The 27,142-nt window shown below is 41.5% G+C and overlaps 1 protein-coding gene across 1 annotated transcript in view; it reads right to left on the bottom strand.

Annotated features, from left to right (window-relative positions):
- The window catches only part of lars2 (leucyl-tRNA synthetase 2, mitochondrial), a 28,004-nt gene extending 10,638 nt beyond the window's left edge, over positions 1-17,366 (bottom strand). Inside the window, exons 1-12 of the mRNA XM_070912243.1 lie at positions 17,298-17,366; positions 13,402-13,643; positions 11,824-11,955; positions 7,002-7,093; positions 6,858-6,918; positions 6,678-6,767; positions 6,230-6,373; positions 3,240-3,347; positions 2,054-2,213; positions 1,512-1,616; positions 873-988; positions 478-761 (exon numbers count right to left, since the gene is read on the bottom strand). Coding sequence (XP_070768344.1) covers positions 478-761; positions 873-988; positions 1,512-1,616; positions 2,054-2,213; positions 3,240-3,347; positions 6,230-6,373; positions 6,678-6,767; positions 6,858-6,918; positions 7,002-7,093; positions 11,824-11,955; positions 13,402-13,632 — 1,523 coding nt within the window. The 5' untranslated portion in view covers positions 13,633-13,643; positions 17,298-17,366. The remainder of the gene's footprint in view (positions 1-477; positions 762-872; positions 989-1,511; positions 1,617-2,053; positions 2,214-3,239; positions 3,348-6,229; positions 6,374-6,677; positions 6,768-6,857; positions 6,919-7,001; positions 7,094-11,823; positions 11,956-13,401; positions 13,644-17,297) is intronic.
- Positions 17,367-27,142: the final 9,776 nt, after the last annotated feature.

Below are 27,142 nucleotides of genomic sequence, written 5' to 3'. Positions count from 1 at the left end.
ACATCGCACAGCTGGATGGGGCTACTGATCTGCTAATGCTGTCGTGCTACAGGAGGTGGTGAGACTTACTCAAGGGTACTTCAGCAGGGAGGTTTGCTTACTGTACAAACGGGATCCAAGATCTACAACTGAACAAGGACTTCATGATTATGAGTAAGAGAATTTATTTAAGTTATTCCCGCAATCACTTGGACAATGATTAAGAGAGAAGAACAGACAATGTGGGCTTGTTGTGAGTCCTTTGAGACATATAATTCACAGTCACAATTAGCCACTACACAAGTGCCAATAAAAAAAGATGGAAAACAGAAAAAAAAACATTTTCATATGATAACCATAAGGACCAACAGTGGGAGTTTTCCTCTGGATGTAATATGTGATAATACAAGAGAGGACCATGTAGGTGAAGTGCATAGCTCATTTTGTGTGTGATGTTCCAATAAAACGACTTTAAATAAAGCATCTCAGCGGTCTCACCTGGGACACTTGCAGTTGACCCAGTCATGAGCAGCCTCCAGCGGCGACGCACCCTTTCCTGTCAGAGACGGCAGCTTTGGTAACGTAACTGGTAAATCCTCCTCAGGGACAGCAACTGGACCACAAGACCCACAGTGCACCACTGGGATGGGTGTGCCCCAGTACCGCTGTCTTGATATCAACCAGTCCCTTAGCTTGGAGCTGGTAAGGTGGCCGCCAACCTTCCGCTCTCTGGCCTTCTGGGTAATGCAGTCAAATGCCTGCTCCCTGGTGAGGCTTGAGAACTACAGAATGAAGAGGACAAAAGAGAGGGACAAGAGCATTCAATTTTCTATCGAGAGAGGGGGTTCTAGACTTATAGTTGAATAATCATAAGCCATTTGCATTTTATCAACCTCATCAGAGTTCATCAGAGTTTGTGTCCCATCTTCGTCGCTTTTCAGCACTGTCGTCCAGCTCAGGTTTAGAGCTCTGGCCACAGACAGATCCTCCTCACTGCAGTCTGGGACACCTGTCAGACACACAAGTGCAGCATGAACATGTAACACAGTACAAAGAAAACAAACACAAACTGGACTTTCAAAGACACACACATGTCCAATCTCTTGAGAAAGTAAAAAAAAAACTTCCCTGAGGTGGTGTTAAGCATATTGTGATTTGACTAATCGTTAACAGTCTCTTGGGCTCCCCACCTCCACCTCTCTGTGAGACAAACACCCACTCGTTTCACACCATACTGGCATCCACAATACTGCATGGCAAAGACATACAGTAAAGGATCCATTTCCAAATGTTTCTGGTTCTCATCTTTATTTACATCACATTTATGTTTGATACAGATTCAATACAGAAAAATGAAAAAGGGATAAATGATTATTCACCTCATCAGGGGACCTTGTGAAGAGGACAAGTGTTCCTGGTTGTTCATATATTCAGGCTCTGTCTATAATTCCAGCTCTGATGCATTCAAATCAATTTCTTATTAACCAGCTAGGTGATTGTGAAACCCACCCACAAACACACCAATAACTCACCAATTACAGTATCCAGATAGCCATCAAACGCCTCCTTGTGTGAGATGACCAGGGGAACCTCGCGGCCGGTGAACAGGTTGCGAGCGGTGACCTCTGTCAAGGAGTCTGGAGAGCAGAGGGCAGGAGGTGTGAGAGAAGCAGCACTGCTTCCCCTGGTAGCTCATTATCTACACTCATTTACCACTGAGAAAACCTGGAGGGATCCCCATTAACATACACTCGGTCCACTGCAGCTCCTACATCCATACCTTGACATTGACAAACATGCACCCATACTGGTGACATGGAATACATGTAGACAAATACAATACAAATCTTTACTGAACTGCAAAAAAAACATGTCATTCCTTCCCTCTGTCCATCTTTCCTTCCTTCCTTCCTTCTTTCTTTGTTTCTTTCCTTCCTTCCTTTCTTCTTTCTTCCTTCCCTTCCTACCTTGTTGCCTTGTTTCCTTCCTTCCTTGTTTCAGTGAATCAGCATTCACACTTATCAGGCACTTGAGCCTGACAAACACAGACTGAGATCAGTGTAGAGATGCTCACCTCTGCCCGGCTGAAAGGCTTTCTCCAGGGCGGAGCGGACTGAGCTGCTACCGTGCAGCAGTCTGTGAGAGGGCAGGATGGCCAGGTAAGCTGCTCCGAACACCGTCTCTGGGGAGGAGCTGTAGGCTGAAAGGGTCTCCCCCGTCTCCTCCCCGTTCATCTGGGAGAGAAGGGAAGAAGCATGTGGGAACCTCTCAGCGTCCATGTCAACAGCAGTACTGGAGCTGGGTTAATGAGGAGGACCTGCGGGCTCCTGGTGTGACATGGCTGTGGCTTTGTCTAGACAAAGTAAAGCTGTTTTAAGACATCAATCCGGTGATTGGATCCGGTACCTTGTGAAGGGTATTTCATTTTAAAAATGTTGTAGAATAAATGATTAACAAATAAACTGATAAATTGTTAGTTTGAGCCTCAATTCAATAGAAAGAATTTTGGGACTGTGCAACTTGTGCTGTGTGTAGCTCTTTGATACATAATGAGGCTGCAATGTCTTTAATAATTATTTATAGATGACATACTCATTCTAGAGGGGTTCTAGGGTAATTAGTATATGTCATGTTATAGAAGACATATCAGATAATTTGGTGTGATGATGTAATATCAGACAAGAGGCCATTCAATTCAATTAACAACCTCTGGTTTTAACTTGAATTATGCATTCTGCCATACACACGAAGAACGAGACAAAAAACACAAAATCACTCTCACATTACCTTACCCTCTTTCCTCTAGAAGTATGAAGATTAAGGGACTGACTTGAGTAACAATTTTTCTGATTCTTTTTCAAGGAGAGCGATTTAATAAGAGTGCTCATAGGGCTCTCCGTGGGCTTTCTGCGGCCCCTCCGTTTGAAACGACGACATGTGAAGACCTGTAAATACGGCTCTCAGAAAACTCAATAGAAACTAATCTGTGACATCATCTGTTTGGGTAAATTGCCACTTGCAGATGGATGCACCCGCTGAATGCGAACAACAAAGTGAAGATTTTTACGTTTTGGTACATGATTTTTAATAGAAATACATGAATAAACAGAGAATCCAAAATAAAGCAAGCAATCAGTGCTTGTGGAGAAAGAGATGAAAAACAGGGGCTGGGAAGGGGGAGCAACAGGGAAACACTTGAAAGAAAGCGAGATTGATGAATGAATAAAAAAGTGAGCAGGGGGAAGGGAGCTGAGATTCACCTTAAGTTTGAAATTGAAGTAGCAGCCGGTGCACTCGCCAATCCAGTTTGCCTGCATGGCTTTGACCCCATACCACTCTGGAAGGTCTGCCAGGGCGTCCAGGAGAGGCTGGAGGAGGGAGACAGAAACAAAGACACAAGTTTACTACTTAAGTTTGGAAAGAGCTAATTTTCCACTTCACTATGGAAAATAGATATTTTTTGTAAGGGGGCAGTCGGTTCCTCATAAGTATGTGGCTGTCTAGGATAATGCAATTGACTCCAACTCAGTGTGGTCTCTTTCATAGCCTAGCCAATTTATTTTGACAAAGCAGCAGAGCCGACCAGGTCACATTATGCAGACAAAGAGGGATTTTCAAAAATCCTGACCTCCACTTGCCCTACTTTCCTTGATATCACAAAGCAATCGCCAATAAAGTGCACACTACTCTCTCTCTCTCTCTCCCTCTCTCCCTCTCTCTCCCTCTCACACACACACACACACACAACAAATGTTATTCTGCATGATTAAAGGAAGCTATGCATATCAACGAGACTCAGGCCAAAAAGCCACAGCTGGGCCGAGGCCAGAGATGTTTTAACTCTCCATTTCCTTTTCAGTCTGTCACAATCTATTACCCACAATCCCCCTGACTGTGCTGCTGAGCATGCGGTACCTCATCACTGCAATATCAATACAAACGTAAACACCGGCTATAGTCATCACTAGCATGACTGCGGAGTGTGTCAGCTATGGATTTGCTCCAGAGTGCCAGAAAAGAGACATAAAATCCCAGTGAATCTGTGTCAGCGTGACGGAGGGACTCTTGGAGCGAGCAAGCACAACTTTATTTATACAGCACATTTCATTCCAGGTGGAGGCACAGTGTGCTGTTCGGAGGAGATGCAGCAAAACAAAAGATGTTGCCAGCAACGAGGAAAGCAATGACGGACGACTGATGATGGCTTTAAAGAGAGAGAGAGAGGCAGTAAATGCTTTTCACTTTCCTGGACTAGAAAACATAGTTTGGCACAGAAGCTGAAAGATGTACAGCAAGGACAGGAGTCTCCATGGCAACTAAGAAAAGCTTGAGAGAGCATGGAAAAAGCATGGTATAGCAATAACCAAGGATTGTATGTGTGTGTGTGTGAGAAATAGACATCAACCACACATCTGACAAAAATATTACATAATGCAGCAACATAAATCCATGCATTGTCCAAGCTGGTTCAGGGATTTAAACCAGCAACCTCCAAGTCACAGTTGTTTGTGGTTAATGTACCTAAATGACACAAAACACCTCTGGAAGCAACGCTGATATTCAAGCAATATTATAGTTGAACAATACACTGAGCTCTCAGTTCGTGAATCATTTACATGTCAGTGCAGTGTAATAGTGTGCCTGAGTGCAACAAGTGTGATTATGCATGAAATTGAAAACTCCGTTGCCATGTGATCATTTTGCATCCTGCACGCTCCAAAAAAAATCCATCTTAGTAATAATATGCAGTCATCTGTGTCCTGGAAGAAACAATATGGTCACGAGAACTCTTTCGGTGCAGCGTCGAACAACCTGACAGCTAAACTGATGACCGCTGAATAAATATTGTCTGAGGTTAATGTTGTCTAACAGACCCGAGCAGAGGAACGCACATGCAGGAAATCACAGTCCAATCACAGCATTACTTTCTATTTGGCACGCTCCGGTTTGACACGGTCCTCTCCTTTCTCTCCATCTGTCTTTCTCACTTCTTTTCCTTAACACCTTCCTCTTCCTTCCTTCCCACTTCTCAATTCGTCAGAGAAAAATTAGAAATGCAGGAACACATTGTCACAGTAGGCTGCTTCCACCTCCGCTCACACCTCTGACACGGACAAGCATGGGCGACTTCGCCGCTGCGGCTAAAACCGAGTGACGCCTGACTGTGGACCAACTGATTTCTTAATCAAAATGGCAGAATTGCCAAAGGAATTAACAAACCCTCAAAGGACAATCTAGTGTGTTTGCAAGTTCTAGCCCATTTATTAGAAAACACATGTATTTTCCATTGTTGTCAACCATTTTTAAAAGCACAGAAGACATTTTTACACATCTTCCTGGCAGGCTTTGGTGTCTATTTTATTTCAGTACTGTATAAAAATCCACTCACAGAAACTCAAAACTAGCAGAGCTGAAACAATTAGTCAATGAATCGATCAGAAAATGATCTGCAACTATATTGATAATCCATCCAAGTAATTTTTCAAGCAGAAATGTAATTTTTTCCCCTCTGGTTTTAGTATCTTTTAGTGTGCTGCTTTTCTATGTTTTATATCATTGTGAACTGAATGTCTTTTGGGTTTTGGACTGTTGGTTAGACAAAACAAGACATCTGAACATGTCACCTTGGGCTTTAGGAAACTGTGATGAGCATTTGTTTTCTGTCCGTTGTCTGCAAGTCAAGGGTCTGAGAAAACTAGTTAAGTGCTTTCCACATCCACATGAAACAAAAGCTCTTTTCTCCTCAAGGACCACAATGCACATGCATGTGCTGCATGTATAATGCATGAACCATCCGTCCTGTGGGTGAGTCATATAAGTCCAGAGGGGGTAATATAGCCCTGAAGCAGGCCTGCACTGTGCCCTGTGCTCTCATCAGCCGGCCAGGCCGCCCGGTGGTATCTCCTGGACTCCTGCTGGTCTCTTTCTCCTTGGTCGGGAGACGCCAGGCTACAAATGACCGTGTCCAGGGGTCTGATTGCAGAACTGGAGAGGCAGGGCTGCAGCTGCTGCTACTGAAGTGTCCTCCATGATTGTTATCAGAGCGGTCCGCTGCTCATTTTGGCCCGCATGTAGCTGTTGGCCAGCCGCTCAGACGCCACTTGTCACGTACACACATATATACAAGGCTCTCACACACACACTCACTCACACTCACACACACTCACACTCACACTCACACTCACACACACACACACACACACACACACACACACACACACACACACACACACACACAAAAGAGCCATACCTTGGCATAGTCTGTAGTCTTGATGAACCATTGTGTGAGCAGCTTCTGCTCCACCAGGGCACCAGACCTCCAGGAGCGACCACTTTCATCCACCTGCTCATCAGCCAGCACTGTCTGATCAACAGGGTCCCAGTTCACCACAGCCTGGATAACACAGACACACACACAAATGAGCACACACATGCAAATGAACACACACACAGTTGAAATGAAAAAGTAGAGCTTAGGAAGTAGCTTGGATTTAATAGACAGACCAATGGCTTATTTCAAGGTCGTCCCATTTCATTAAACATAATCAAAGGGCTTCTATCAAGCGCTCGTCTTTTCAATTCATTCATTTTCTTCCAAGAGTAACGGGTGAGCTGCCTCAATCATTTCTGTAACTGTCATACCTAAACCAATCATATTATTAAACCAGGATAAGCACTTTAGCAAAGGCCATTCCTACCTCTTTCTGATATGCCAGTCCTGCTTCAAAGAGCTTGATAAACAGATACTGCGTCCACCTGTAGTAGTCTGGAAGACACGTGGTCACTTCCTGTCAGGGAAAGCCAGAGTCAGTCGCACGCACGCACGCACAAGAGAGCAAACCAGATCTAAAAGCCGCCTGACTCTCTGCTCTACTCACCCGGTCCCAGTTGAAGCAAAGGCCGAGGCTGTCCAGCTGCTCCCGCATGGACTTGATATTACTGAGGAGACGACACAGAGCAGCAATGTTAAGGTATATATAAACAATCAACGCTCAGAAGAACAGATGTGATTTTTCATGTACCGTTTAGTCCACTCCTCTGGGTCGAGGCCTCTCTCGATGGCTGCGTTTTCTGCTGGAAGTCCAAAAGCATCCCAACCCATCGGATTCAACACCTGTGGACGCAGTCAGGAGCTCTGTATCAGTGGTGACATCATCCATGGCTCAACAGTAAATTAATCAACAACAATGTTGATAATTAATTCATTTTAAGTAACTTGTCATGCAAAGAAATGCCAAACGTTGCCTGTTTTCAGCTTCTTAAATGTGAAGATTTGCTGCTTTTCAGTTTTTTCTCATTGCAAATTAAATACGTTTTTCAAGACGTCACCTCAGGCTCTGGGAAATTCTGACGGACGTTCAACTAAATGATCAAACAGAAAAATAATTGAAAGATTCATCAATAACTGAAACAATCGATAGTAGCAGTCCAACACTGTATCAAGTCCATTTGAAGTTCACAATTATGTTTACAAGTCCTCTCCAGATGTGCTTCAAGACATGAAAATACTCTGATATGGTTTTTCCACAACAACAGTTCTTGTTAAAGATTCATAAAACTACATCTACTCCTTCTCCCTCATTGAAAAATCCAGAATTTATGAATATGGAAATAATTTTCTTTTCAGAAGTTTACCTGTTGGACACAAGACTTCTCCTACTTCACTGAAAAGTTCTCAGTGTTTGTTCACTTGAGGCTACAAGTTGCCTGTTGGATCATGACTGGCTTCCAAACTAGCCACAAAATCCTTAATCACTCACGTGGTAAACTCAGATTTAAGACAGAGAAACTTTCCCCCTTCAGCAGATGAATGTGAAAAAAGCCAAGCGACGTAACAATAAGCAAAACATGTGTGAGGATGTATACAAACAGTCACAGTAAAATCTAAACTATTTCATTGTAGGAGTAAATTCATTCAGCAAAACAGCATTAGGTTCCCTAACTGCAGCACATGTTGACCCCTATATGATCATTTGTTGCTCCCTGCTGTGATCTCAACTCCATTACACATTGTGGTTAATGCATCCAAACTAACAGAAAGTAGTGTAACTGCAGCTGTTATATAATGTAAAAAGAAAAGGTTAAGCTGAATAGATGTGACAGCTGTACACCAGCCGGCCTGATGCAAAATACTTTGTTGTTTTACACACAATTTCCTGAAACAACATCACAATCTACTGTCACGTTTGTCTGCTTCCTCCCTCGATCCCTCTGTACTTTGCATCCACGACCATTTTCAGTGCCCCCGTCTAACACACACCCTCCTTGACACAAATCACTGTCGCCTCCAGACGACTCATCTCTTTTTCCCTTCAGCTCTTCGGCCGTGTTTTTCAGCTCTCTGAGAGAGAAGTGAGATGAAAGCACAGGAGTGGAAGGCGTGAGTAAAGTAGAGGAGAAGCAGAGTGACAAGGAGTCGAGGACTGGAGAGGATCATTGCACGGACTCCAACAGGTCTGATGTTTCAGACGAATTGGTATCCTTGGTAACTGCATGGGCCTCATTTGTAAAGCCGAGTGCTGGATGGTATTAGGCTAAGAGCGCTCAGCAGCGCGGACCACTGTGACTGCTCAGGAGGAATACAGGCGCACCGAGAGCAAGGCACAAGCCAAAGATAGCCTGTGAAAATAACAAAGCAGAAAAAAATACATGCGCCTCATTAGAATGGATACGCTACTACATTGTTTATTCAGTGTAAATATTCCATTAAAGTGAGATGGTATTCATGAGGGGATGTTACAGGGACCGGCTGTGATGGACAGGCTGCGTTAGTGAGCTCAATTCCCAAAGTTCAAAGACAGCGGCAGAGGCAAATTATCTTTTCACTGCTAATAGCTTCAGCTCCACTTATCCTCATGTCCACACAGAGCGAGAATACTAGTCCCACTCTTTACCAACCTGTTATCACGGAGACTGACATTTCATTTCAGAGCATGAGTGACAAGAGGCAGTGGAAGATGGACGTGGGAGTCAACGTAGGCACATTTTATGACAATCTGTCCACTGTAATGTGGAGCAAGTCAGTGCGAACTTGAGACAGATACAGAGCTCCAGGCTCGTCACACTGACGACAAGAAGGACAGGAGTGTTGGGTGACTGATTTTGTCAATGTGAAGCCACTCAGCTACAAGCAAGTGTCCACCCACACAGCTCCAGCTAGAGGCGTCTCTCCATCTGTGGCGGCATTGAAATGCAACTCCAGCGTTTGTCTGTTTTCGCATCACACTACTTGATTCTGACCAAACTCTGGTAGTTGCTTCAATATGCAAGTCTTATGTCGTGTTGTTGTTTTTATGCCATTATAGTTGCACAATTTTACATAGGAGCCCATGTGCACAAGCAACTACAGAGCATAGGAGGGCAAGAAGAAAAAGAAGAAGAGCATTGCTTCAATCAAAATTACTTGTCAACAGCAACATGGTCACAATTATGTAGAGCAACAAGAACATTGAGTCTAGGTATAAAATTGTTATATTTTCTGATTTAAAAAAAAGCAGAATCTCACACATGAAATACCCCTTAAAAGCCAGAAAATAGCTTTAGGGTGTGACAATCGACAGAGTGTACCTTCCTTAATTAACTAGTGAGTAGACTGTGTGCATTCAGCGGAACAAGGTTCGCTCTCTGACAGATGCTGAGAGAAAGTACGCTCCTGGGCAGGAAGAAGTTGCCAGTCATGTGAAACCATGTTTCTGTTCGGCGCCCAGAGAGACCAGACAGAAGCAGAAGGGATTCTCTCTGCAGGCAAGGGAGATACACAAAACCTAGTGTGAAATCCAGCAGGAAAAGAAAAAGGAGAGGTTTGTCATGCACCAACTTTCCGTCAGGGTAAAGGCAGGGACGCATGGTGTCCAACCAACGACCAACCAAAGAACTGAACGCAGGTTGTCAGGAGCCCGATCCGTCTGACAGACACTGGTCACAGCTTCATTTACGGGACTCAAACACAGTGCTGAATATCGACTGCAACGCTTTGATCTGAAACAGAGTCCAGTCAATAACACACTAGAGCTCTTGAGATCGAGAGTATGGATTTTAACTTACCTTATTTACAGCTGATTTTAACCAGAAAAGGACTTTCAAAAATAATCGCAGCAGGTTTAAAACCTTCTATTTTCCCCAATTGGCAGTTTATAAGAACTAGGAAAACATTTTCATGCTTTTAAGCAGACTATAAAGGACAAATATATTTTGAAAAAGTTAAATAGGTCCTACTTGTCATAAAAATGTCTTAGCTCACAGAGAATCATGGACTCATTCAATCTGAGTAAAAACACCAAACATCAGTGATTTCAATGTTTTACACAACAACATGAAAAGATGACACATTTAATAATTAGGTCATTGTAGCTGAAAACATATTCATAAGAGGACAACAGACACATGGAGCATCAGCTGTATAAAAACAATTATTCCAAACTAATCAATTTACAAATTACACACTTCACTAAAGCAATGTATATGATGTGCAAATGTACACTGTATTGGCAGAAATCAATACAGTACAGTGGAAATCAAGTACAACAAACACAGAAAAATCTAATTACATGCTCCCAGGATAGTGGAAACTTTGGTATTATGCTACGAATGGTACTTATATTAATGCTATTGTTAGTACACAGCAGAACAGAATTAAGAGATACGCAGCATCTCAGTTCAGTGCAAGTGTAAACAGAGGCTCCAGCTGTGCAAACATATTAATGATATTCTTAATAAACCGTTGCGTACGTTGAGTGATGTAGAGCAGAGATAAACAGATAATATTGAGTTGACAGTGCAATGAGACTTCTTAAGCAAAAAGAGTGAAAGCAGATAACATAAATCAGATAGTCAATACTGCACAATGTTATGTATCAATTAGCTCCATTAGCTCTGAATGAACGACTCACTGTCCCAGTACAGAATGGTGGTTCACCAGCATTATTATGGGAACAGCCAAAATCAATTAAACCCAGACAAGAAGGCAGATATCTCACAATTATAGCAGTTCACTACAATAAAATATGCTTCTCAAAGTGCCTCTGAGGTTGAAATCCTTTGTGATTTTGGGAAGAAAAGTCAGTATAGTACACTGTATGTCTGAACAAAGAGGGACAGTTAAGCCACAGAAAAGGATTTGTGGTGAGGGGCAGATATGGAGCAATAAAGCAAACCTCAGCATAAATTCAAAGTTAAAAGCTTTAATAATTATTCTTAAAGGTTTTTCCCAAGAATAGTTGAGTCAATATTTGTGAGCACACATAACTCTTTTGACTCTCTTCTACTTTTTAATTTAGAAACGGGAGAGATCACTTAAACCCGTCATGTCCCTGATGAAAACTCTCCATGGACGATGAATGGGAAGTTGATTTTGTTGATCCATAACATATCTGTTTAATCTCTGTTCTTATGGGAGGAGGCCATTGATACCTTGATGAATATTTACAGTAGCCTAAAGCCTAATGGGCCTTTTGCACAGCAGACATTTTGACTTGTCATAGCAGGAAAAGCACGTCTTACTAATAACATTAACAATGTTTTTTTTCTATTCATGTGTCCTGGAAAGCCACAACAGTGTGACAGTGAGCCAGCATGCACAATACCAGGACCCTGAAACTGAAGCAGCTAAATGTAATTCAGCCATCATTCATTTCATTTACACCTGTGCTTTTTTCTACTGTGACATGTCAACGTGTCTTCAGTGAAAAAGGACTTTTACTAGTGTACTTTCCTTTCTAAGCACTCAAAATAAAAACATTGGTGGTTTATTTTACGTTGAATGCGTATTGAGACTGCAGTGACCTTGATTGTTTCAGGGAGGATAGGAGGAAATAATAAAAAGACATTCACTAAAAGCAGACAAACCTGATGGCCTCTCATTCTCTGGAAGTGTCCGATAGTGTCACTGATGGTGTATACTCGCACGTGGCCCATGTGCAGTCGCCCCGACGGGTATGGAAACATGGAGAGGACATAAAACTTCTTCCTGTTGGAACCCTGGGGGAAAAAAAAACAACAGACCATAAAACTTGATTTAAATGCTGATAGACTACAATAACAGTGCAGAAATTATTTTCTCCATTATCAGTCTGGCTTTTGAATGAGTCTCGTATGAAAGACGCTGCATGAATCTGATGCGGTCAGTAATAATAATAACTCATCACATACAGAGCGAGAGCACTGACTGACTTCTATATTACTGTATGAGGCTCAAACACTGCCTGATTACAGTGTCAGAGTCTGAACTGCAGCATCGCTGATTATGGATGGTTTACAGTCACAACACTGTTACCACGGCAACACAGTAAGTACTGGTTACACCCAGCTATATACATGATTACAGGAAACCCGAGTCATGAATTTTTCAATAAATTAATTAGGACCAGGGCTGTCACGAAGGCACTTAATCACTGTCAGCCTGTCCCAGACGGCCGCACGGTCAGAACATTAGGATATATAATCAGCTCCGGGTCTGAGATGAGCTATAAGGGCCTGAGCCAGTTATAGCTGGGACACATGTGGAAGGGTGCTTAATGACCTATTAATCAATTAATCATAAAGAAAAAGGGATAAAGGTGTATACATATACAGATTTGTCTAGACAGAAGAGTGCACTTGGCTGGCGCAACCTTGGGTTTATGGAGTTCAATATTTATTTTGACTCATTCAACAGTATTGACAGATGCTAACTGTCAAAAACAGGCAGATCAAAATGCCACTTCTGAAAACTTACAAGACTCAAAGAGATCATTTACATGCATACTAGGATATTGGTTTTCATCATATTTGGGACATTTTCATGGAACATGAGAAACCTGGTGATACGTATCCCTGTATAACAGTATCTGTACCAAGTTACCTTTTTTTGGCAGAAATGTGAAACATTTGGTGATTCCAGCTTCTCAGATATGCATATTTGTCACTTTTCTCTGTTTCATATCAGTGTGAACCGAATATATTTTGTTTTTGAACAGCTGTTCAAAACAAGACTTTATCTTGAGCTCTGTAAGTTTGTGATGGGAATTTTTCATTTTGGCTTACATCTAATAGACCATATGCTTAGTCGATTTTTTCTTTTACTAACTAATCACTTCGTAACTTGAGTTGTGGACCTGCGAGCACGGCAGAGAGCCATCATGTACCTGAATAATGTGTTTACACACCACAGTATCCTGGTTTCTATTGGAGTCCTCAAGTTAGCTTATCCTGGTCTAAAACCGGAATAAGACCTTATCCAGATTTCTGAAACCAGTACATGACGTTTACACACACATGACCAAGATGCTAGTATACATGTGAATGCATTTACAGGTTTACTTGACCAATTGGATTATCGTGAATTGATATATATATATACATATATATGTATATGTATATATATATATATATATTCACCAGAATAAAGACTGTAGGAAACTGTATGAAAAGTGAAGGTCATCTTACCTCCTCCAGCGCATCCTTCCGCCACTGGGCCATAATTCGCGGGTGCCAACATTCTTCCACTCTGCGTCGAGTATCTGTTCGATAGTCCTTCTCCCACACTCCTGTCTCACTGAACAGGGTGCGGGTGCTGGGGAACAGGAGACGGGGTACTGGGCTCAGGAAAGCACCCCTGATTTGGGCAGACCAGGCCACACCCAGTGGATACAGAGCCAGCCTCACTGACACCTGCATGGTTCTGTCACCTAAAACAGAGACAGATGGGAAGTACTGGGGTTTGTCATGTAGAGGCCAGTTAACTACAAAAAAGACAGGGACCATCAGATTTTTTCCCAAAAAAATTCAGGTACAATCACATGTAAAATGATCTAAAGTTTAATGATTAGTCGATCGACAGAAAATAAATTGCCAACTGTTTTGATAATCAATTTTATGTTTGGATTTTTGGCTGTTGGTCCAGTAAAGCAAGTAATTTTATCACTTTGGACGACTCTTTGGGAAATTGTGCTTTCTCTTTGCTCACATTTTATAAATTAAAAATCAATCAATATTCAGCGGATTGATTGACAATGAAAATAAATGTTTGTGGCAGCAATGACCTGTGATCCACTGTTATACATCAGAAAACACTTTTTACATGTATTACTCAAAAACAACTCAATTAGTCAGTTTTAAATTAAAATTTTGTGGGAATCATTCATGTACACAACAGAATTTTCTCAAATTTGATCATATCACCATGATACAATTCCACTAAAAGTAAATAATACCGAATTATAGTCCACAACTAATCACCGCTCTGACTCACCATTATTACTTTCAAGTTTCTTTTCAGAATCTTTAAACTTGCAAAATACATTCTGGATTCATGCTTCCACAAGTGTCTCCACCTAAAGAAAACAGCGCTTGTTCAAGCTTAATGCTCAGGAGAGCACACAGGGTAGCTTCTAATGCCAGACGTGGTCTGTTCTTAGTACATGTGTGGAAAAGTTCATCCCAGTCACAACATCTTATCCACAGAAATGCTTCCCCATATGGTGATAACAATCATTCACGATGGCTTTTGCATCCCCTAAAAATGTAACTAGGAGATAACTAGGAGTCTGCACATACGGGTTCAGACATTTTGAGTCTTCCGGACTGAACAGCACACGCGAGTCCACTTGTTGAGGACAGAGTGACGGACGGACTCGGCTCTGCAGCTCTGCATGTGGTTTTCCTTCCACCACTGCTGTTCCACAGTCTGTGTTCTTTGCACCATGTCACTCACACTACAGCATGATTTCGTGAAATAAGAGGTTTATTCAGCGTGATGTGATTGTGCTCTGCCTCACTGAGAGGCTCTGAACACACTGTTCTTATCAAACCCGCCTGCCCGCTCAGATGTAAGGTGTAACGACATTTTCAATCAAGTGATTTGCAATTATTTCTCTGCTTCGAATCTCCCCGCAGTCTTATATGTTTCTCTTTGCATTACAGTACGTTAGCTACTCTTAACAGCCTCAGGACATCACATGGATGGAAATTCCCAGTTTTGTGATCAATGCTGTATTATAAGAATGTCGAAAACAGGCTCATTCAGAAGATCGGGCTACTTCAAAATCTTCTACTCTCTTTTGCATGAACACAGCAATCAGGCTAGAGTTCCCTGTGGCTTAATGTAGGTCAGACAGTCAACTGCATGTAAGAAAAAACAAATTGACCTAAATTTGTCTTCTACACAACACACACTCTCTCTCTCTCTCTCTCACTCACACTCACACACACACACACACACACACACACACACACACACACAGACAGACAGACAGACAGACATGTATATAAACACAGTTTCCAAGGTAACCTGAGATATTCGTACAGTCTCTGCCTCCTTGGAGGACAACTGCTGCTAACCTGACCTGTCAAGAGAATATTTTCACAGCAGTGACGCATCTGGATCTCAGACAGCGAGACATTTATGGCTGCTGAGTGGAAGAAGTGATAATCTGCACGCCCTGACACCAGGCTGAGATGAATAAAAATTATGACTGTTTACCTAAAGCCGTGGAGAACTCATCTAAAAAGGTTGTTCTATATATTCTATGATGTTGAGCTCAGTGCTGACGTGGGGAAACAAATGTAGATCAGTAGGAGAGTGACCCGCGTGGTTGTTGTAAGTTAAATCAGTAAAAGACTGAATCATTTTCACTAGCAGACACATGATGAAAGAGGATTTCAGCAACTAAACAGCACATTTTTTAGCTTAGACTTTAAGAAAAGAGTTTGTGAATGAAAACAGTGTCAAACTTCAAGTCTCAACATCATTTAGTAAGAATCTGTCCAGCCTGAAGGATTTACTGACTCGAGTGAACAGATCTTTTGGGGATAACTATGAGCTTTTTCCACCAAATGAGTGTAAAGCCAGCTCTCTCCTCCCCTCTCCTCCCTCTCCACCACCCACCTGCTTGTGGGAATGTGTTTTTCACTAAATTCTCTCGAGTATAACCTAAGCATCGCAGCAGCCAACGCTCCTCCCTCAGGCTGAGGCTGGGAGAGCCGAGCACTCAAGGTTGTGTGCATCTCTGAAGGTGCAAGTGAGTGGGCTGAGGCGAGAGACTGAGAAAATGTTTCTATGGTGACTGGGCTCATCCATTCGGGTGTCTCCTGTAAAGAGTGACTGCAAACTTCTGCAAATAGCAAGCTGGCTCGGCCGTGTGAGCAGATACAGCAGAGGAAGGCAATGTTTCATCTGAGGATGTGTAGTTATTGGCCATGTCTAGTGCCTGGTATCCAACTTCAATACTTTTTGAGACCAAACCAAATGGCATCTAAGTTTGGTCAAATTCTTTGGTGTTGTAATATCAATATCATCATATGTGATTACATTTTGTCCGGGATTTTGGTTATTTTAATATCGTAAAAGAGCTTAAATGTTGCTCTTTCTGGTCTTAAAGGCCAAATTAGTTACGTTTTTTTGGACAGTTTCAGTTTCAGTGAAATCAGTGTAAAAAATGTGCTGTGAATAAATCATTAAGCAGGCACAAAAAGTTGATTAAATAATTGACAGAAAATGAATCAGCAACAACTTTGATAAACTGATTGCTTAATTATTCAAGAGATATTACCTAGTTTCTCAAACGAGTAGATTTGCTGCTCTAGTCTCTTTTAAATAAGTGTACGCTGACAATATTCATAGTTTACTACTATTTTATGACATTTTAAAGACCAGATGATGATTTGATAATCAAAAAGTAATCGACAGATTAATACACAATGAAAATAAGTAGTTGCAGCCCTAAGTGGTCATCAACATTGACATATTTGGTCAAATATATGGGTATACTTGTTTTTTCCAATATAGCCCAGCACCTCTTAAATAATGTAAAATAAGGACTGATCACTAAATTTATGTAATTGTTTATTGATAATCAATTTACCTCTCAATGATGCCAATGATGGAGAAATTTGATATCAGGTCTTTTTTATTTTAAATGCAGGTGTTGTCGAGCATTCAAGGGGAAATCACGTTTCGTTCAAACACACATAACCATCAATTAAAAGCAACGCACATTTAACTTAGCGTATGTCTTCAACACGCTTTGCTGATATGCATGGCAGCAATACTTTTAAAATATCCTTTATCCTAGCATGACTAACACGACATTGATTTACATTACAAATGTATCCTTCTGGTCTCTCCGCACAGCAGAGCAGCCGTTCCTCTGTTAGTTACAAATAAAAGTCTCTCCAAACCCCTGTTACACCTGCTCATTCTGACATGACTAGTTTAAGTCTAAGTTTAAGTTTATTTCTTGTTTCCTGGTTGACTGTTCAGTCTGTCTGCTGGTTATACACACAGTGGATAATGAAACAGATGAGCTACATCTTACAAAAATCTTCAGTTTGAAGGTTCTTACTGTTTTATTTCCAGGTCCTTTATTTCTGCGTTATAGTCGTAGTGACATAAATCCAATAGTCCATGTTATATATGTCATACGCAGCTTTTAAATACGCTTCAAATGACCTGTTTCCCTGGATCACGACTTCACCATAGGCGCCGCCATCTTGGAATTCAATAACCTTTATCAACACGGCGTACGCCGACACTAACAAACTCGTCGTTAAAAGCACATCTGTGTCTCGCTCTCTCTCTCTCTCTCTCTGTGTGTGTGTGTGTGTGTGTGTGTGTGTGTGTGTGTGTGTGTGTGTGTGTGTGTGTGCGCGCGCGCGCCCGCGTGCATACATGTCTGAGTGCCAGAGTTTCGTCGTTGATTTCAGTTAATTCAGTGAGTGATGACTCTGCTTGTTACCTTAGCAACCCTGTAATCTCCTCCTCTTATTATTTGTCATTTTTCATTAGAAAATCCAATTAAATGTTTTTTTTTAATTTAGTAAAATTACTGCCCCCAGATACAGAAAATTGTTTTCTACAGCTGAAATAACCTGAATATGCAAATTTGACACAACAAATAACAATCATTGTCAAGAGTCTCAGTTTTATTTGTAATTCTGTTTAACGGTAGCACTTAAAGGAAACCTTGATAAAAAAGTGTATAGGTTTTAACTATTGCCTTTATTAATGGTAAATACATGATTTACTGATGATATAGATCAGGTATTAATAACAACAACATTGGGGTTGCCAAACAGTCCATTTGGGGGGGTTGGCTGTAAAAATATAAAATGTAATACGGGGTGAGAGACCAGGTTTCAACCTGAAAGCCAAAATGTTCTTAGTAATGAAATTTAAAGCATTAGTATATGACTTATTAATCATTAATAAAGTAGTTTGTTTACACTTTACAAACCATTATAAAGGGTGCTTTATAAGAAAGTGTTACATGTTTAATATTATTTTAAAAACACTAGTGTTACTGCAGTTTTCTGTTTTACCTCTGCAATTTTTTAAGTGTAACTTTCTTGTTTAAAACTCAAAGTTTCAAAGTTCATTTTATCTTCTGGGGTCAAATGCACATCATTGATTTTTGTATTTACCAACATAAATTAACTCAAATCATAATCCCACATAAAGAGAATTGCCATAAAACATGACTGAAGCAATTCCATGACATAAATTTAATGCCAGCAGCACTTCAAGCATCCTCAGGAGGGGCTTTCATTATGCGTGATTTCTGAGATTTCTTTGATGCCAACTTCCAGCGTAAAGTGATTGCTGACTGAGAGAGCACCTCCACTCGCTCTCATCTTCATCACAGAGCTCAGAGGCTCTGAGGAGGGAGATGAGGAGGAGGAGGCAGTGTCTCATCATAGCTCCTTTTCTACAAGCTCTCCCTGTGGCTCTCACCTTTGATCTGACGTGCAGACAGAAGCAGTGAAGGAGGGAGGAAGTTAGTGAAGGGAAGAGACGAAGGAGGGTGGGGTATCATTAGCAGGAGATTGAGAGAGTTCCTCAGCCTGACGTCAGAGAGCTAAACCTGGGGCTCTGCTCCGGCCTGCCGTCGTATATCAGAGTTAAATGGGCGCCTCCGCTCAGGGCACAACAGGATGTGGCTGAAGAGGAGGAATGAGAGCGGGAAATGGGTTTTTGACACAGTTGAGACACTAACTCTCCACATACAGCCAGAGATCTGTCTCCAGATACAGAGGAAGGCTCCCTGATGAATGAATCTGATACTCACTTCCTCATCGTTACAGTATTTCACAGAGGACTGCAGGTGCTGGTGAAATTTGGAAAATATGCTAATTCCAGCTCAATTTCATTATGATGCCCCACTCTAAAATGTATTAATAATGTATTAATAACTACTCTGTTTTAAAAAGCAAGGAACACCAAAGAATACCCCCATGATAGATGAAAAAGGGGGTACAAAGGGCAGAGGGTGGTGAGCTTGAAGGTCATTTTTTCTGGTCAGCCTGCATTGAAGGGCTTTCATGTTCAAAGTCAATATAACTGTTTGAACTAGAGCAAATCTAAAGCAGTGGAGTGTGGAAGACACTGTGAATATGACTGACGTTATCTGTACTCATTTGATAACACAGACACATTTCAAAGTTTACGGATTCAAACTGTATCATTTATAGCATGTGTTCTGGTGCTAAATACTTTCAGTCTCTTTGGGAATGAGATTTCATTTTTTTCACAATTTCATGGAGAAAAAGGCTAAATGAAAAACACTTGGTAAAGAAAAAGAAATCAATCTTGGGAATTAATGCCCCTGAAAAAGTAGTTTTGAATGTTAAGTTTTTCTCAACTTCTTAAATATTTATGACTTCATAGGAAACAATCAAAATTAAAGTTTGCAAAAAACATCTGAGGGCATTCATTTTTTAAAGGAATAGTTCAACATTTTGTGAAATACGCTAAATTTGAGACCCAGGAACCGGTTACCTTAGTTTAGCATAGAAAAATTAGTAAATTAGTTTAAAATATCCACCTTTCAGCACCTCTAAAGCTCACTAATTAATAAGCAATATCCCCTTTGTTTAATCTGTACACAAACACAAAGTGTAAAAATTACAATTTGTCCACTCTACCCTGCCAAGAAATAGTGCCACTAGTGCTGATGCGTCTCTGCACGCCTCTGACCTCTGACTGCTTCAGAGAGCGTGTGATGAAAGCGTGATTTTATTTCCACAGCCTATTTCACATTGACAGCCCCTTTGTGTCCTTCTCGTATCTGTTCTCATGAAATACAAAGGCCTTAGACAGAAACATGGTGGCACAGAGGAGACGAGGAGGTTTGGGTCTGGAACAAGATCTTTAAGAATCTGCGAAGAAGTGTCTGACAGCATCGCTCTCCTTTCTGATCACAAAAATACGCATGTGTTCTTCTTCCCTCGCTGCCATCCACTTCGCCTGATTTCAGAGCAGCTCCACTGCAATTAATGTTACTAATTAGTGTACAACTCCTCAGTTCTGCAGATCCCTCTGCAGTTCCCTGGACGCACTCAAACCAGCTGTACGAGAGACTCGGTGGCACTTAGAATACGAATACACTGATTTTTACATTGTCTGGAAATACGCTACTGCACCCTGCCAAGAAATAGTGCCACCAACCCCCACGTGAAACCACAGCTTGTCAAGTTTACATTTCAGTGTAACTGTAACTCAGATAATGGTTACAGGCCACATAACTGCAACATCCCTGGTTTGATTCTGACCGGGGACCCCTGACATTCACATCTCAGATAATCTGATTAATCAGGATTGTGAGTTTGATTCCTTTGTTGCATGTTGTGCCCCTTTCTCTCCTTGCACTTCCGGTCTGTATCTCTGCTGTCGCTTTCAAATGAAAAAGCAATATGAGAAAAAAATAACAGAAAAAAATGTGTCATCTCCAACTGAGAACACGAACACAGAAATCTCTCACATGAAATAAGCAAAACTTTTCTAACTTTAGCAGATCTTTCTGTGTGCATACAGGGACCCATCACTCTTCCTAAGCAGCTGAAAAGATGTTTTCAGGGTCCTTAAGTAATCAACTCATGAACATAAAAGTTCCCTCCTCATCAGATGATGTGAGCTCTGTACACGATGATATTTGGCTGCTCCAGGTCAATGTTTTTTTTAAATAATGGTCTTCTAACAACGTCACATATAAGGAAGAATTATGGGTATCATGTAACAGGAGCAGATGGAGACTCGATGTCCTCAGGGAGCATCTGAGTGAGCAAAGCCAATTTAGTGCTGGAAATCTGTGGAGACATAACACACTGAAATGAAACATGGAATCAGTTCTGTGAAAGTCTCGTTCTCTTTCCAGTTGCCAGCTTTGTCTCAGTGTTCCACTTCTTTATATTTTACTCTAATTAACAGTAAAAAAAAACGCATGGCATCATAATGGCATAAAGTCTTTTAATCAGTTATTTTTAGTTGCATTAAAGTTGTGCATTTTTGGACAGCCACATTGCCTTTGAGTCTCAGGTACAAGCAGCCTGTGTTGTTTTTCAAACAAATCACTTTTGAAAGCAACCAATCATCCTCCTTTTCCACCCACATCCGCCTTCCCGTTCCCACCATGACAAACAACCCATGGTAATCACCCCTTCTCTCCCTGTTTTCGCAGGACGATTGCATTTCACCAGCAGAGAACCAGATGACAAACGACCGCGCAGAGCAGCCGGAGCAGTAATGCCTTAGGTAGAAAGCAGATGAGGGGAGTGTGGAGGGGGGCTGACTTGTCTTCACCTGTCCAAGGTGACCTTTCTGTGGAACTGGTGTGTGATTCACAATCCACATCTTCTTCAATGAGCAGTAGGCTGGTGGTGCCACAGAGAAGCAATCTCACACCATCTCAGCTCCCCGAGACCGGTGAGGAGCAGGCTGATGGGTCTCTGCACACCTCTGACTGGTTCAGAGGGTCGAATAAGTGTGATGTTATTTCCGGGGCCTATTTCACATTGACAGCCCCTTGTGTCCTTCACTTATCTGTTCTCGTGGAAGACAAAGGCCTCAGAGAGAAACACGGAGGCACAGAGGAGATGAGGAGGTTTGGATGTGGAACAAGATCTTAAAGAATCTGTGAAGTGTAGCATCCTTCTCCATCCTGATCACTGCTGCATCACCGTCACTTATTTGAGATGAAAAATGCTGATTCTGCAACAGGCAGGCTGTCTCTACAAATACACACATTTGTTACGTCTTCTCTCTCGCTGCCCATCCACTTCGCCTGATTTCAGAGCATCTCCTCTGCAATTAATGTTTCTAATTAGTGTACAACTCAAACCAGCTGTAAGAGAGGCTCGGGTGGCTATTAAGATACAAATACACTGATTTCTACATTGTCATCTTGTTACATGCTCAAGCAAAAATGTTTCCACATGTGTTCATGAGTATTTTAATTGCTCTCACTTAAAGGTTAACAATGAGATAGAGAGGCTAACGTTATAGTATAGCAGTATTTGGGGTGTGTTAAATCACAGGAAGACAAAACAATATACAGTGTAAGTACAAGCAGTGGTTGAACACAGTAGTACTAAAGCACAATGTTGAGGTACTTCCACTTAACTCGAGAGTCAACGCTGTGGTGTTTAATCCACTCCTTTTATTTGACAGCTCGTTCAATTTCATACAATTTACTTTATTTCACAAGAATAATCCACACAGTATCAGTACTGCTTTCCAGGGAGTCCTGTGTACGTGTATACATTAAAAATAGTCAAGTTTAGTCGTTACTTTTCAGATTAAAATTCATTCAAAACATCTTATGAACTTCAATGCACTGTTATGAATGAAACTATTCTGTCTTATATAAGTAGGTCACTTTAGCTCCAGAGTGAGCAACTGAAGCATTTAAATGCTGCTTACATGTTAAAACATCAGTAATGATAATCCAGTAATTTATCACTCTGAAGACGAATTCTGCATAATGATGTTTCACTTTTTAATACTAAGGTACATTATGCTGTTAAGACTGTATTTTTACGACGTAAATTTTTTGTTACTAAGTACATTTTAATTAAGTAGTTTTACATTGTGATATTGAAGTAGACCTAACATCATTTGATCTGCCATTCAGCCTTAACAAGCTAAGTTTGGCATATTTAGTTTCAAAGCCTGAATTTAACAGATAAATCACCTCCATTTCTGTTATGTCTTATGATGACTCTGTGCTGCCGGGATTTTACAGTTTGCCTCCAACTCTCTGCAGACCACCAGGCTTTTGCCACCCGAGCGGGTCATATTATTTCTTCAGAGGAGAAATGAGAGAGGAAGAAACTCTGCTGTAGCTGTGTGATACACTCTCACCTGAACACAACATTGTTATGAATATTCTGTTCTCCAGCAATATTCCTGGCACTGACTCCAAACACCACAATAATAACGATGATGATGTTATTAGTCTTATTGTTATTATCAACTAAACAGACCCCGCTTGTAGGGAAACCGTCGTTATGTTGCCGTAGTGATGAGTCCTGGCAGTGATTGGAGGTATGACAGGCCTACTGGAGGCAGACAGGGGATTCACCAGGCTCAGACGTAAAAGAGGCGCCTGGACTTTGTGGCTACGAGGATGCACGTACCCAATCTTCAACTTCCAATTAAGCCGGTTGTCTGTGTGAGCCAGTGGTTCAGACTAATGGTGTCTGATCCAGCACAGAGCTGCTGAAGGCCAGCCAAGAGCCACTAACAGGTCCTCCTTTTAGTTTCCTGAATAAAGAGCCACATTTCGACAAAATAAATCTTTCATACATTCTCCTTCGGCACAAGAGACTTTTATCTTAGTCCCATTTGCATTTTTGTCACCAAAGCAATTTACATTTTTATAGCATAATTAATGAACAAAAAAGTAATTTACATTTCCTTGCTCTGTTCACCACTACATTGTCTAGAGCATATCTGATGCGGAGGGACCAGCATTTAGAAACGTGTGGGAGTGTTTGTGAGCACCAGAGAGATGTCTGAGTTTGCAGAAAGAGAACCAAACAACTACACGATTGTTTTAAAGCAAAAAATGTTGAGCAGAACACACTGTCCTAATCAAACGGAGGTAAGCGAACGAGGGCTTTCAGGTGCAAATTGAGGCCAAAGCGTCTTTCACTTCAGTTGGCCCTCACATCAAATACATGGAGGCAGGCCTGTAGAGCAGATTACGCCATTTAAACAGCGCAGAAGAAACCAATTCATACAAGTGGCATTCATATTTCCCAGCCTGCAAAGATGAAAGAGAATAATTCATCACGATTTTGCCTCTGGTCAATGACCCAGTTCTGTCAATAGCTTATTATGTTTTCCGATGCATTATGTATACATTGTTAGGAGGAGTATTCTGGTAAAAGGCATAATTATTTCCTCATTAAAGGCCATATCAACCTTTGAAAAGTGGTTACCAGAAGCAAAATGTGTGGACAGTTAAGTGATTGCCAAGTGAGGATGATTTATCTTTTCTGTGAGGGAAGGTTAGCTGGATACCATGAGAGCAACATCTGTAAAATGTAAAAGACGTATAATATCCTTACAGTAAATGCTACCTCTTTTTTGTTTAAATTGTACCATATTACAAGGCATACCTAATGTTGTGCACAAGGTGAGGTCAAGAGTACATTTTGTGCAAATGTCGCAAACATTGTTATGTTTGAAAAAGGCAGTAAAAAGCGAAATATCAACTGTAAGGCTGCAGTTCAACCACACACCGCTTACAGGCAAAGATACATTTACAAGATATATTTAGAGACTGCGTCTCCAGTAATAGATTTAAGTATGGTTGAACAAATGCAGCAACATTGTGCAGTCCCGGCCTCTCAGTCAGGTTTCTATCATCAGGTTCTGTCCAGTTTATCCCTGAGTTACATAAACGTTTTTTCAGGAGACAGACAGTTGACTCTGAGCTCAGGGTGGACATTGGCTCGCAGTGACCGCAGCTTGAAAACCCTCCTTGCCAAAACCAGACCAGATGTTCGACCACTAGTCCTAATATTTAAACTTTTATTAGAACGCCACAAAATTGAGATTAACTGCAGCTGTGTCCTGAGCTGTAATCAGATTTGTTGTGCGTGATAAAGTGTTGGATCCAAAACACAAAGGGGGTGGGGGGGGTGGGGGGGTATCCGCTTCAGCATCAGATACAGCAGCCAGGTGATACACACTGCGTACAAAACCCCCTGCTGCTGCAGCACCATGGAGGCACATGTTTATTGATGTGTCTGGCTGCCCCAGAGTGCACAATATAGCCGAGAGAAACAAACAGCGACGTACAGAAAGCTCTCAGAGCAGAGAACAGATGAACAAACAAGCACACAGATTAGGGACTGTTGGGTTTACCTCTCAGAGATGTTTTCACCATATGTGCCAGCTCATAAGAAATGAAAACACATACAAAATAGTATGGGTTAACTTTACCCAGTACCCATGGGTAGAAAACCACCCAACACATGGGTTGTTTTAATCCAGCGACCCAACAGTAGTGTGAAAAAATAACTAACTAACTGGGTCAAAACAACCCATTGGTGTTTGATCAATTTTTAACCCAGTGATTTTTAGTGTAAAGAAAAGAAATTAGAGATATGAGTTGAGAATCATTTGAATTCATCACAAACGCATAAGGCTTTTGAGTGTGTTGAATTATAAGCTCTGACATTTAATTATGCAAAATGACGGTAAACCTAACACACAGTCTGTTTACCTACAATATACGTCACTATAGGTAACCATGGTAACAGCCGTGTATACAGCACACAGAAGAGTTGATTTCTTGACTGAATTAAAAATAATAATAATAATGAATGACAGTATTTTTTCTGATTTTGTATGAATACATGTCCTTGCATTCCTGCATTATTGCAGATGGAGCACAGAAAGCGTATGTGTGACTGTAAGATGTGACAACATGAGGTCCTGATCTGGATGTTTTGCCACTGAATGACTACATTTTGAGACTACTGGCATACTATAACTACATACACAGGGTCTTATGATTTAGTCAGAGTTTGGACAAGTAGGACAGATATTAGAGGGGAAGGGAGAGAGCAGCACCTCGTCACCACTGCTGCTCTTGAGCAAGGCACTTTAAGCCCCTGCTGGTCCAGCGTGGCTGCTTACTCCGTAGCCATTGTTCATGCAGAGCTCTGTGAATGTACTCTGGTTACATAAAGGTTAAAAAGTTAATCTTCCCTCCATGCAATGTAGATTAACTTGTGATCTTTTAGCACAATCACTCAAATGAAACAAACATCCAAAGTCACTGATGTGACCTTTGTCACTTGAAATCCCGTCATATTTCTCTGCTTACCGTGGCCTTCAGGGACCTCAAAGCCCAATTACATTTAAATAGGATTTTAGAAATACACATTTTGAGTTTTAATTTCAGCAGCATGAAAATACTTTATATCTCTTTTCATCATGGCTCATATCCATGAGCACTTTTTCCTGCAACATTGGGAGTTTTAGCACGAAAGTAAACATTGTGGGTATTTTATGGGGTGATTCCAATATTTTTTGTGTCAGCATATTTAAATTTGACTACAAAACAAACATATAGATAAAGGGTTCACTGCTTAGTCTGTTTCTGGCAGTGTAGATGGTAGAATTTATTTACAGGGACTATAACTGAGCAGTTGGATACAGAAATATGAAAAATACTAATGATTAAGAAATCTTAGTGTCTGGTGTCTTGTCAGAATTTCCTGAGAGGAGAAGAGGGGACTTAAGACCTCAGTATTTCTATATATAGGCCTACTCTATGGTGTGTGCAATGGTGTGAGGGCACTTGATAAACATGCCCACCATGGTGCCACAGGTTGTTCTCTGCAGGCTGTCTGAATACAGTGTGCCACTTATTTTTGAACACAAGTAGAGAGGGGTCAGATCAGCATAATAGATGGAATAAGACTGGATTTTGTTTTCAAACAATTCATTAACTGATAAAGTTGTATTGAGCGCGTGCATGTTAGGATTGTTGAATGGGAGATGTGTGTTGAACTCGGCGCGTCTGTCCCTGCGCAGTGGAGGCTCTCCCCTCACCACTCCTCTGTGTTTTCGTGCTCACACCTGAAGTGACAGAGGCGGAGTGGAGCTCCGAGCGCACAGTGCTGCTCAGCCTGCTGCTCCTGAACAGCGATTGCAGGGCACATTTGGAGAACCAGTCAGAAGGAAAACATCTAAAGGGAGGGGGGATGCGCGCATGTGACAGGCTTTGGACGTTTCCATTTAGACCATTCGGGCAAGGGGATTGAATCTCTCCACCGGGAGCTGCGGGGTTTTTTTTAAATCACCTGCGACTGGCATTTTCAAACATTGCACGCCTCGTCCGTCGCCTGCGGATCGTCACAGCACCATGCGAGCAGGAGAGACGCGCCCTGTGCC

The sequence above is a fragment of the Enoplosus armatus genome, chromosome 9 (assembly GCF_043641665.1).
Source record: "Enoplosus armatus isolate fEnoArm2 chromosome 9, fEnoArm2.hap1, whole genome shotgun sequence".
NCBI classification, from domain to species: Eukaryota; Metazoa; Chordata; class Actinopteri; order Centrarchiformes; family Enoplosidae; genus Enoplosus; species Enoplosus armatus.
The sequence above is the reverse complement of the archived record's forward strand: the minus strand, read 5'-3'. Positions and strand labels throughout refer to the sequence as shown.